This window comes from Cuculus canorus, chromosome 9, assembly GCF_017976375.1.
Source record: "Cuculus canorus isolate bCucCan1 chromosome 9, bCucCan1.pri, whole genome shotgun sequence".
In the NCBI taxonomy this organism is placed as follows: Eukaryota; Metazoa; Chordata; class Aves; order Cuculiformes; family Cuculidae; genus Cuculus; species Cuculus canorus.
Genome location: NC_071409.1, coordinates 12567423 through 12580172, shown reverse-complemented (window position 1 = coordinate 12580172; position 12750 = coordinate 12567423). Strand labels below are relative to the sequence as shown.

The 12750-nt window shown below is 49.7% G+C and overlaps 1 protein-coding gene across 2 annotated transcripts; it reads left to right on the top strand.

Moving 5' to 3' along the window:
* The first annotated feature begins 2044 nt into the window (after nt 1-2044).
* Nucleotides 2045-5226, top strand: PLAAT1 (phospholipase A and acyltransferase 1). Of its 2 annotated transcripts, none has more exons than XM_054074693.1 (4): nt 2045-2201; nt 2619-2817; nt 3008-3276; nt 4717-5226. In XM_054074693.1, the coding sequence occupies exons 2-4, from the start codon at nt 2679-2681 to the stop codon at nt 4864-4866; spliced, it is 558 nt and encodes a 185-aa protein (XP_053930668.1). In that variant the 5' UTR covers nt 2045-2201; nt 2619-2678; the 3' UTR covers nt 4867-5226. The 2 variants fall into 2 exon arrangements, with proteins under 2 accessions (XP_053930668.1, XP_053930669.1); XM_054074694.1 differs by lacking the exon at nt 4717-5226 and adding an exon at nt 3641-4041 and having other exon boundaries at nt 2046-2201.
* The last annotated feature ends 7524 nt before the right edge of the window (nt 5227-12750 follow it).

The window sequence follows — 12750 nt, the reverse complement described above, 5'->3', positions numbered from 1 at the left end:
ACACACTTTTGATAGATGTACAAAACGGAGACTGATGAGGTCAGAACTAATTATAGCATCCCAGCCAAGTCTTTATGAGATCATCTTACCCAAATTCTTCCATGGGGAGGCATTTAGTCAAATGAGCTGCACACAGTTCTTGCTCCCTCTCTGGCAAGGCACACCCAACTGGGGAGAAAAAATAAATAAGAAGACAGTGAGCTCACCTGGTGACAGGTGTAGTAAAAAAAGATGGGCCCCCTTGTACCCTTTGAGAGTGCCGGACTGGAAGAAGTGATTTGTTTGAAGGGGAGCGGCCTCTTTGCTGTCAGGGTAGAGTGGACAAGAAGTAGGGTTGTCATCAGCCTCCTGCCCATGGTGGGTAAGTGAGAACATAACTTAACAAAAACTTTCTGAAGAATGAGATCCTGTCATAAACTCTCTTTGGGGTTTTTGCAAAGTCTGAAGCTGCCACAGTCTGACAAACGTGGGCAGAGATTCGGAATCAGCTCAGTCCCAGACCATGCCAAGGACTTCCATACGGCAGAAGACCAAAGGTATTTGTGGCAAAACCTAATAGCATGCAGTGTGGAGACACCTACCCCACGACAGACCACTCCCAAGGCTCACAGGACCAAAGCACTGTTAGGGCTCGTACAAGCCTTGAACGACTTTCCAGTGCCATAAGAAAAGCTTTGAGATGTAAGGAATGCATCATTAAGGTTTCTCTGATACTTCTCCAGTTCTTTGTAGGTTTACTTCCGATTACAGTGAGGCAGTGTGGGCATCCCATTGTTCCTGCCATAATGCTGATTATTATTTACCTATCTCCTTTCCCTTGTAGCCATAAACTCATGTGTGCTGTTAGACAGAAAAGTATCTGTTACCTCCATGAGCATTTAGGTAGATAAAAGGCATTTTATTCCGGTCCATTCAAGAACATGCCAGCTGTCCACACACACAGAACAGCTATTTTGGAGAGGATGAGAATGGAAAGAGGCTTTCAGCCTCTTTACATAATGAAAAAGAATCAACATGAGAGAACTACTCATGCACAAATGAACTGTCAACCTTATGCTGGAATTTCACCATGATTATAAAAGCATCTTTCCTGCCTGTTCAGCGGCAGCTTCCTATTGCCCTCACCCACTTGCTAACAGCGTGATTCTGCGAATGCTGAGCGGTGCTGACCATGCTCACCTCCCGTTGCAGTTGATTTGAGCACAGGCACCCAGTCCCTACCCCTCAGGATCCCAGCCCAGACTCTCCCAAGCAACAGAGCCCAGCTATGTCCAGAGAAAGCAGACTTATGGGTTTCCATGGATACACTTCCTTTTCTTCAATACCACAAAAATTGCCTTGGCTTTCCACTGCAAATCTCTGCAAACACTTCAGACTTGATCAGGGGCGATATAGGAAGCAGAATCCCAATCCAGTGCTCCACTCCATTAACTATTGCATGACAACACAAGTCAGGAAGATGACAAGGTTTTGAGCAACCTGACCTAGCCGAAGGTGTCCTTGCCCGTGGCAGGGGGTTGGAACTGGATCATCTTTAAGGCCCTTTCCGCACCATTCTACGATTCTATGACAAATCTTCAACTGCTCTGATCTTCTACATCAGCTGACCTTTGAAAAGCTGGGCTTTACACACCCCGCTTAGTTCACCCTGCCCAGCAGACAGCTCTTTCGCTAGTGAGCCCTCCCTTTGAGCACGCTGTGCCGGCAAAGGCCAAGGGCACAGCTGTACCCGCTCAGCTGCCTCACCCTCAGCTCAGAGGACTCTTGCCGGGCACAATCACGAGATGGCTCTGATGTCCTGAAGGAGATTCCTGGGCCACAGCATGAAAAACCACCCTAGAAATCCCTTTGCCCTAAAACAATCCCCCGGGGATTCACTCTGAGCTCCATCTTGTTTGCTTCTCTCCACCGGCAGAGAAGTGAAACAGCAGCATCCCCTTTCCCTCTCGAAAGGTTCCCGGTGAGGGATGCTCACCCTCCCCTCGGCTCGGCAGGGCAGCAGCCCCGGCTCCGCACGGCAGAGCTCCCTCCCGGGGTTTTCCGGGGGCGGGACGAGCTTTTCCACCCAGCAGCGGCTTTGGCAGCCTCCCGGTGACCGCGCAGGCACCGCCTGGAATGGTCCTCGCCGTCCGGCGCCCGGGAGGAGCCAGAGCCCGGCACGGCCCCGCGGCACCGCCCGCACCCGGCACCGGCCACAGCGGGTGAGCGGGGTGGGGAACGGGGATGCGGGAGCTCCGGGGTGGGAGCGGAGCGGGGGGGGAATAGGAGAGGGGATGCGGGAGCGGGGAGGCCGGAGCTCCGGCGGGGGGGGGGGGGGGGGAAGCGGAGGGGGGCTGCGGGAGCTCCGGGGGTGGGAGCGGGCACCCGCGGGCGGGATGTGGCCCCTGTCGAGCTCCCGGGGTGCTGCGGAGCCTGGCAGCCGCCGCTCCCCCGGTGCCCCCCGGGAGCTGCGATCGCCGGGGGCGGTGTGGGGGCTGAGCCGGGCGCTGCCCGCTGTGCCTCTCCCGGCGGGGGGCGGCGATTTCCCGTTCGTGGGGATGGCAGGCCCGGCGGCGGGCGTCCCCCGAGGATGCTCCCCGCGCGGCACGGCCGTGCCAGCCCCTAAGGATGCCCCGCAGATGCTCCCCGCCCTGCACCCGCCCGGCCGGAGGGGCACGGCCTGACCTCACGGCCTGGAGATGGCGCCGAGCAGGAGGTTCAGAGCGGACGAGCGTGGTTATGCCCAGCCCGGGGACCTGATCGAGATCTTGCGGCCAGCTTACCAGCACTGGGCCCTCTACCTGGGGGACGGGTACATCATCAACGTGACGCCCGTAGGTAAGGCTGGCGCAGCCCGGTGGGGCGCAGAGCGGGCTTTGGGGTGACCGGGGAGCCCTGCCTGCCCCCCTGGGCTGGTGTTGGACCCTGGGTGCGTAGGTGGCATTTCCAAGAGCCAGCCAGAAAACCGTCTGAGGCCTTGGAGGGGTCACAGAGTTTGCGGGGCTCATCCCATCCCTGCCTTCCCCAGATGATGGGGCCCCGGGCACGATGAGCAGCGCCAAGTCAGTGTTCAGCAGAAAGGCCAGGGTGAGGATGCAGCTCCTGAAGGACGTGGTGGGAGAAGACACCTACCGCATCAACAACAAGTATGACAGCTCCTACACTCCCCTCCCGGTGGAGGACATCATCCGGCGTGCAGCATCCTACATTGACGAGGAGGTGCCCTATGACGTGCTTGCCAGCAACTGCGAGCACTTTGTGACAATGCTCCGCTATGGCGAGGGGGTCTCCAGTCAGGTGAGTAAGATGGGGTGAGCCCCTGCATGCCTTCCAGCACGTTCCTGGACCTGCGTACAGCGCGCAAACTGTATTAGGACAGCAAAGCGCCAGGCATGGGGTCAAAACTATCACTGCCTTTGGCCTCACTGGAGACTGCACCCAGGAGGTTCACTATGGTCTGTTTGCCCCCTGATAACACTCTCTTACTAAATGCCACAGCCCAAGGCAAAGTGCCTGGGAGTTACCCCTTCTGCTTGTGGGGCAGGTGTGTCTCATTCATTTAATTGCCTTGATTATCTCTTCTTGCTCTTCATTAGCTTGCCTGGGGGTAAAAATACCCTAACAAGTCATCATGTTTCCTTGTTCTGCTTCCCCTTTGCAGGCCAGGAAAGCAGTCGGTGCCATGGGGGCTGCAGTAGTTGCTGCCGGTGCTCTCTCCTTTTTGGGCTTCATCATGGGCAGATCCAGAGAGAAACATAACTGACAGGCCACGGAATGAGCTTGAAGCAGGGCAGGGAGTCCTGGCTGGGAGGTACCCGGGACAGCTTGTGGCCACAGCTGCCACTGAGGCCTACTAACAACCGAGTTGCCCTTGCTGAGAGAAGCACTAGCCTATTTGCCACATCTGCTTTTATTTTATTGCCTGTTGATTTTCATGGTGGTCTGGGAGCGCTTGCAAACAAATTCTCCTTGCTCACACCCCCAGTGCTGTGCTGAGGGCTGGCACAGGCTTTCCACACACATCCTGTGGGCTTTTTCTGTTAATAAACTATTTTAACTTTACATTTTTACTTTTTTTTTTTTTTAAATCAATAGTAATGTAAAAGTATTGCTGAGGGTTTATTGCATGTCCTCCAGCTGAGTGCTTGTGGTGGAAAACCCCAGGTTCCCAGGCCTGTGAAAGGAGGCACAAGGTGTGTGCTGTGTTTCAGAGCCTGTCCTTCCATGCCTAAACTGAGCTGCTCCTGTGGGTGTAGGAGGCAGGAAGGAAGGGCAGGTCTCACAGGATGTATACCCTACTGTTTTAAATAAGTGCTCTGTTATTGGCATGATAGTGTTTTGCTTAGTTTTTTCCTGCCTGGAATGTGTCCCTTTCTCTAGCTCCTGTGATGCCTTGTGGAAGCAGCAGACTCCCAGTCTGGGAGGGTCTGACAAAAAAGCCAGATAGCTTTTCTCTGACAGCTGTTCCAGGTTGGGATCACTGTGCCACTGAAATTTCCCTCTTTAGCCCTCTAAGTGTGTCAGACCCAACCAAGCTTACTAGGTGATTTGTAAGGTCCCTTCCAACCCAAACCGTTCTGTGGCTCTCTGAGGTTTAAAGGAAGACCATCATGGATTGCAGGAGCAGCCAGGAGCCTTTACCCCCTGAAACTGGGGCATTGGCTCCTCAGCAACCAGAAATTGAGTTTAAGCAGTTTTTAGCACCCCCCACAAGATCAATCTTCCTCCAACCAGCAGGAACGCAAAGCCAGGGTCCCTGCAGTGCCATGGGTGAAGTACCTGGAGGATGAGCTGTGCGGCACCTGTGCCCCATCTGCAAATATACAGAGCTCTACTATTTCCTTGCCACCAAGCTGCTGTGTGACTAGTCTTAGAAGAAAACTGTGATTTATTAGATTTTACTTGGAATATCTGGCTTGCGAGTTGTTAACCATGTTATTTGCAGACTGCATATGAGAAATTAAATCCTGTGTTGCTTTCACCATGTGCAACTGCCTGGACTGTAAGAACAGATGAGAGCAAAAAAAGCTGTCTGTAAGAGGCTTGCTATTTTTGTCTGCTCTTAACATGTACATAACTGGATCAGAAGCTTTTTTTAAACATCAGTTATCTTTGTTATTTTAAAACTGAGACAAGACTTCTGGTCCTATTTTGTAGTGCCTTTTCTTACTATATTTAAATAAAGTTCTTCTATTTAATATGGGAAAACTATTATAATAAAACTGAATCTGAAAGTCCTTTCTTGCTTCCTGCAAGTGTAATTGAAAGTTCGTTCATGGCTAAACTAAGTGGGTGGTAGAACAATTTGAAAATGAAAGAGAAAGTGGAGGGGGCTCAGCTTCTTGCACGCATCTAGCAGCCGTGCCCCAGAGCACACTAAAACCCTTGCTTCTTGGCGTGACCTAGATAAAGCAAGAAGCCAAGACTTTAGCCCTGGTTTCTGCCACGTGACACCAAACCTGGGCCAGGACCTGGCAGGAGCAGAGCACATACTGGAGGTTGGGAGCATCATGCGTGCATGTCTGCAGCAGCTGTGCTGTCCTCTGCCTTTGCAGGCTTAAGTGGGGCATATCCTCATCAGCCTTCCCAGCCTGGTCTTACAGCAATGTGTGAGCTTTAACCTTTCCTGTACTGTCTGCAAGAACTGGTGAGGGCGACCTGGGTGTACCCTCTCACAGCTGTAATTCACCCTGGGATGCAAGAAAACTGGGATTACTTCATCTGGAGAATTTTATTCTAGTTCTTGGAAGCTGTAGCATTTCAGTAAACTTAGGATTTTGCAATTGTAGGCATGCTCTTCTGTGCTGTCAAGGTCAGGTCACTTATTTTGGACTGCCTTTCCATCAAGCCCGATGGGTGCATTGACAGGATTTGGTAGAGCAGTAGCTGAAACACGAAGTGAATATGTGACATGAAGCAGCAGAAGACACAGCTTCACTGTATTCAGAATTTTTGAGCCTTTGTAGGAGATATTGGCAAGGCCTGAATCCTGCTGTTGCCATGGAGTAGAGTCAGGGCTGTTATTTTGACAGCAGCCAAGAGAATAGTCTTTACTTATGCTCCAGAGCCCAGCCAGCACGGGCCCAGCCTGCCCCTGACTGGATGGATTTGGGCAGAGATTTCAAACATTTGAATCCCACGCATGTAGAAGGATAAACCCCCAGGCTTTTCAGTGCCAGCTGGGGAAGCTGCCAGCACTGCACAGCCCTGCGCTTGGCTGCAGGGTCTCACCTAGTCCACTCTGTACGTAGGCAAGGTTAATCTTGTCCGTGCTATTTGCTGCATCTTTTGTGTTTATGGGAGGCCAGTTGGGATGCCTCTGCAGCAGCCTTTGCCACTTTCAGTGCTGGCTCTTCGACTGGTTCCCAAACCAGGCCGTCATCAGCCAGAGGTGCTTGTTCCATGAGGTAACGTTGTGCAGGGTGATGGTACAGGGTCAGTGCTGCTGCCCTTCACAGGGAGGGAGGGCTGCTTGGGGCCAAAAGCCATGGCTTGCTACACATGCAACTCCCCTGGGCCCCACGGGGGTGGGTAACTGTGCACTTTTCCTATCAGTAATACAGCTGCCAGATGCCACCATCCTCATCCCCAGGAAGGCTCTGCTCAGTTATATCAGGACAACATTGATCTCAGTCTGTTTGGCTGAAGGGGATAACCAGGAGGCGCATTTTTTCCTTCCTGGGGCTGTGGGATGATTTGGCACTGTTGCTCCTTGTGGGGGACAACACCTGGTGCTGGATGGCATCAGCCTTGAACCACAAAACACCTTAGGGCTTAGACATTACTGCAACATCCAACTGCACAAGCCAGTAGGACATGAGGCAGAGTGGTGGTTTTAACAGCGCTGCCAAGTACCTGGGCTGTGCTGTGGTCGGTTCTCCCGCGAGCCAGGGCAGTGGGCTCCTCCCAAGCAGCTGAACCTAAGCTCACTCCCTCTCTGAAGGCTTTAAACATGGTCTAAATAATCTCTGGGGCTGCACAAGATGGATTTAACTGACACACACTGAGTCTTTGCGGGGGGGGTGGGGGGGAGGATGATGAAAAAAGACCGCCAAAACCCTGAGGCTTTATGCTTCTGCAGGACAGTGTGGCTGCAAATAGAAAGACCTGGCCAGACACTGCTTCTGTCCACCCCAGTGAACAGGTGATAAAGAAATGCACTCAGCTCCATAAAAACAAGATATGCAAAATATGTCCAAGAGCATCAGTGAGACAAACTCTTCAGATCACAGGAGTGCAAAGAAACTGTTGGAAAAGACATGAACAGCAATTAGGTTTAAATGCCTTGCCAAGATTTGCATCTGTTTCTAATGATTTGAGAGGATGACTAATATTCTCCCAGTGGCAAGCATTCAGGAGGCAGTAAGAAGTGCCAGTAGTTCCTTGTCACAGAGATCTTGGAGGGTTTGATGCCAGATTTCCCAATGGCACAGAGCTGACTAGGTCATCTCAGCTACTTAAGCTATTGCTGAAACACGCCAATCAGATGCCTGGGGTGGGATCTGCTGCCTAAATAGTTCTGAGGAGCTGCAGCTGATGCACAACACACGGTTCCACTCCCTCTGTGCATGCTCACCCTAGCGACAAGCCACCACCTGAATGCATCCCCTTGCAGGATGACTGAGGATGTCACAGGGCTTGGCCATTCCCAACACTGAGCAGCACAGCCAGAGGCAGCAGCCTGCACTGTGCCCTAGCTGGCACCCAGGAGGGCCAAGGAAGCCTGGCCTCATGTGAGCTCATGGTGCTCCAGGAGCAAGGGGAGGGGAGCAACAGTCCCTGTCCACTGGCTTCTCCAGCCAGCAAGCCTTCTCCAACATGCAAAACTATAATTGTCTGCCCCATTGTGCTTTCTGTTAGGCAGAAAAGCTCAGCAAGCTATAAGCACTTATTCCTCCCCGATGCCACCCAGTCTTCAGAGGAGAGGAGGAATACCTCATTAATCAAGCCCTTGTCACAAGGATTTTAGAGAATTTTAAAGGGTTCCCTGTCAGCGTCAAATCAGCAAATTAACTTCCGAGATGACTATTGGTGTAGCTTCTGCTTTGTATGGTTAAGTAAAGGGCTAGCAAAATATATGGCGCGAAAAGGAAATGCACATTCCTTTTGAGGTTACCTGCATGCCACTGTACACAGCATCAGTGTCAGGGAAGAGGAGGAGGCAGAATGCATACTGTAGGGGCAGGAGAACTGAAAATGCATCTCAAGAAAGAAAAGCATTTGTAGAGGGAGGGGAGTTGGTGACCAAATGCTGCAAATTTGCTGGCAGAAGCCCTAAATGCTAATACCATAAAACTGCCATCATGTCAAATGCTTTTGTTTGTTTGGTTGGTTGGTTGGTTGGTTTTTCCCTAAAAAAAGAGCTGTAGAATTGAAACTAGAGGAGCTACTCCCCAGTAGCCTGTTGCAAAGCTCACCACTTACAGTATTTTTTCTTGCACAAGTGACTTGGCACATTATGATTCTTATACAATCACAGAAAACTGTCTCAAAAGTCCTCTACTGTGAGCCACAGCAGCATACCTTCCCCTGGACTCACTTCTCCGTGTGCTCAGCCCTACACCTGGAATGCAGGCAGCAGAGGATTCTGCTTGTTTTCTTGGGCTGCCCTTCCAGGGAGGGCTACATGCTTCTGTAACTGACAGGGCGCAAGGGTTGGCTATATCTGTGCCTTACATAGGAAGAGTTTGTCTGGGTTGGCATCCTCTGCCTTCAAAGGAGCAGGAGGCCACAGAGCAATGGCAAATGACAAATGTCTGGAGGTGCCAAACTCCTGGAAATTACCAGGAGCTGATTATCTTAAAACTAGCAGGCAAGTTGGGTCAACAGCTCCTAGTGCTCTCCTGGCAACCTTCTCATTGCCAAGGAGGAGAGAGGGCAGGGCTGAGTGGGTGGCAAAACCAAGAGAATTGTCATTTGCTTTCTCCTAGGGACTGTACCCAAACAGAGATAAAACAGAGAAGCATGTACCCGTTTCTCAGCAGGCAGTCTTCCATCCCAATTCAGCCTGGTTGCTTGCATGGCTGTTTCTTTCTGGTCTCACCTGTCTTCTGCAGGTGATGAATATTCTGTGAAATGCCTTTGGAGCCTGCCTTTTAATAAAATGACTAACAAAATAAACTTTTCTGAGATTAAGACAAGTTCTGCCCTCTCATCCATGAGCAAAAAGCTGCAATTGCAAAGAAGCTATCAGTCAACCTATGGCTAGAAGGGCTAAATCATCTCTGCAGAACTCTAACAGAAAAAGAAGGGTTATTGTTAGAGGATTTTAACAGTCATATTACCACAGGCTTTTCTCTCATATCTAGAAGTGAAGTCAGGCAAGGTAAGATGGTGACTCTCAGAGGAACTCTTTTTGATGTGTGTACTTCAAAACAAATATATCTTACTCGTTATATGCTCTCTGTGTTCTCAGTAATACACAGTTCTATACTAGATATAACACATCATCTTCTGGAATGCACATATTTTCCAAAACAAGATGCAGTCTTCTTTTTCAGTCTGCTGCCTCTTATCTCAAGGACAAAGCTAACAGAAGCAGTGTTCACAGAGCTTTTTTGAAATAGAGAAGTAGGACCTTGCAAACACCAACAATTATTTTACATGCCAGTCACTGGTGTGGTACAGAAAAATTCACAGCACCCGTTCTTTAGCAGCCTCTGCTGCCACAGTTATTTTGGGGCAGGGTAAGAGTCTGTGGAACACACGTTGCTCCAGGTCCACTCATGGTTGGAATAGATGGACTTTTCCCCTAGAAAAGGCAAAGTCCACAACGATGCAGTTGCTAGAAGACAGTGGCCAAAGCACAATTTCTTTGTAACTGAGGACTTTGTTTGCTGGCTTGTGCCAAAATCTTGGCTCTCAAGTGGGCAAAGATAGCAGTGTTCAAGGGACACAGCTATGAAGATAGCAGCAGTGTGCCCCTGCTGCCCGCATACCACCTCCAGCACAGTCATCCTGTGACACAGCCACAGGAAAATGACCCCAGCTGAGCCCTTGCATCTGAGAACATCGCCACTGAAACACCTCACTGGACCTCTGCCTGACTGGTACATTTCTGTGTGATGATGTGCCGCTTATTAATATCTATAATACCACGCATATATAATACAATTTGGCTCTGGGATATGGAGAGAGACTTTTTACCTCTTACCAATACAGATATGAGCCAGCTTCCCACCTCACAGGTGTTTTTTAAGGCAAGATGGATTCCAGAAAAACCTGACCCCAGCGCCAGACCCTGGGAGAGTGCAGCAAAGGGCAGTAGAGTGAGGCCCTGGGGACGGGCACCCACCACAGTTCCGTGGCTCAGGCACTTCCACATATCCCACATTTTCAGATGGGCAGCACCCTGCATGCTTCAGAGAGACACTTGAAAAACACGTGTCAGCCCTTGGGCTGGCCCTTTAGATTTCTGTGGGGCACTTGCAGCAACTTCAGTTTGTCTTGGCAACACTCTGCTGGGTACACACACATTTGGGGAGGTGAATTGTCTGTTTCAGGTCCTGTGATGTGCCCAGCTGCAGGTCATGGAGAGGCTGAAGTGTCCCCCGCACACAGCATCAACATGATCTGCAAGTTAGAGGTCAGGGACAAAAAGCGGGACTTGCTTCTGTCCGGCAGGGCTGCTGCTTCACCTGAAGGAATCCAGGATAGATAGGTTTGCATGACTATAGTAAAGCACGCTTTGAGGACGGTGGAAAGCAGTGACAGAGGAGACATGAGCTATCTAGGAGTGTGATAAGGTGTCAGCTTTCCATGGACTTAGTCAAGCTCACTGGAAAGAAAATGGAAGCATCTGCAGTTCATGGCAGCCCAGCCTGCCAGCATCCACACACAGGGCCCCATCCCCTCATCACAGGCGAAAGCTGCAAAGCCTGGCCCTAATAGGCAGGTAAGGAATGGCTTTGATCTCCACTATTTTCCATCTGAGTCTGTTCTGAATCCCCTCCTCACGAGAACACCAAGAGAAGGAATATCATCCTCACTTGCAGGTGGGGATCTCCAGTGGAGTCTAAGAGCCCTACTAGTTCTCATGCCAGGAACACACAGGAGAGCAGAAGCTGAAATTACACTGTCTGAACTCTACTAAAAGTCACCAAAGCAACTGATCCTTTTCCAGATGAGTCTCATGCCCAAACCCTATCGGTTACATCTAGACTTCTGCAGCTATGTTCACAAAGGACTATAAGCCAAGTCCCATGCTTTGGGCCCTGGGAATTGCTTGAGCATTGATAGTTATGATGTTACTGACAGCAGAACTCAACTCCTCTTTTTAATTTTTACTGGAAAATTAAGTCAACTCCTTGCACTCAGACTCTCAAACAGGCACAGCTGGCTTTCCCCAGCTGTTAGGCAAACCAAAAGGGTAATCATGCCACCTTGTATCAAGTACTGGTGATGCCCAAATATTTGCAGTTGCTGAAACAAAAACAAAGGTGGCACCAACTGAGAGCTGATGTCAACTTTGGTGATACGAACTGTAGCATCTGATGCTATTTCAGAGCAACGTCACGCCAGCAGCAGCAGCCTCCTGGCCCTGATGCAGCCCATGAGCGCTAGCAAGCCAGGCTTGCCAGTTGTCGGCCAGGCCCCACTGAAGCCCTTGCTAATTCATAGCACTTGTGGGTCACCCAAGAATTGAATGTGGCATTCCAATGTTTTTCCACCCTTCATTAGGCAGATGCCGATGCCCTTTGGACCACTTAGATTAGGTTGCGTACTCCCAGCCCATAGGAACAGCCAGGACAGCAATGGGTTCTTTGTAATTGATGTTCTGCAATTCTCTGGCCCAGCTGATCTCATTTTCCAGATTCCTTCCTTTCCCTTGAGCTTAAATATTTCTTTTGTTCTTTTAATCCCATTATACATATCTGCAATCCTTTGAACTACCCTGTATGCTGTTTCCTACACTGGCATTTATGTATACCTCTCCTGTTAAAAAGCACTAAAATTACAATCTTATCTTTTCTATTCCTTTCAATCTCCTGCTTGTATTTCTTTCATTGCCCTCTTACGAGCTCCCTGGCCTTGTTACCTCTAATTTAGGGCTCAGGTGTAGGCTATGGATAATTTTACAAAGCAAGATAATTTATTATTATAAAATTATATTGTGACAACATATTTCTTATCATATTATACTATCATTCATTTGTATATAAATTACTAGATAGGTTATAATAGATTATAATAATATAGCAGGTAATATAATAATAGTTTTTGTGGCTAAGACCCTCAAATTTACAATTGTGTAAGAAAAAGTCTCTTGCCTCTATTTCTGGAGGGGGAAAAACCCAACAGTAATGCTCTATTGTAGTTTATGTTAGTAAAACCCCTGTCCCTAAGTGTAGGTAGGATTTTACAGTAGCACACTGACCAAGTGTACCTACAGGCTAACTCAGGGAGTGCTGGTGAGAAGCAGTGTTGGGCAGCCTCCCCTCACAGCACTCTTTAGGTTGAAAGAGGGGAAATATAACAAGAACCGGAGATGAGCTCCTAGTATCCCACAGTATTTAAAGGAAGCAGGGTGTACATGTTTGCAGCAGCTTCTGCAGCTGCGTCTTGGCTTTTAACAACATTTTCTTCCCAACTGTCTTTGTATGCCCAAAGATACAGGAATTGCTGAAATACTTCAGCAGCTCCCAAACTACCACACGTGAGGTCCCTCTGAGAGGGCAGGGAACTTCATCCCCAGAGGAAGCACCTCATAACCAGTAATGGTTTCTTTTTCGGAAAGGTATCATATTTTGTTTATGCTTTGCAAGCAATAGC

Bases quoted from the DNA above. Each gene is read 5' to 3' on its own strand.
- PLAAT1 (XM_054074693.1), top strand. From the start codon at position 2,679: ATGGCGCCGAGCAGGAGGTTCAGAGCGGACGAGCGTGGTTATGCCCAG. The intron at 2,818-3,007 runs GTAAGGCTGGCG...TGCCTTCCCCAG, and splicing joins CATCAACGTGACGCCCGTAG to ATGATGGGGCCCCGGGCACG. The intron at 3,277-4,716 runs GTGAGTAAGATG...TCCAACCAGCAG, and splicing joins GCGAGGGGGTCTCCAGTCAG to GAACGCAAAGCCAGGGTCCC.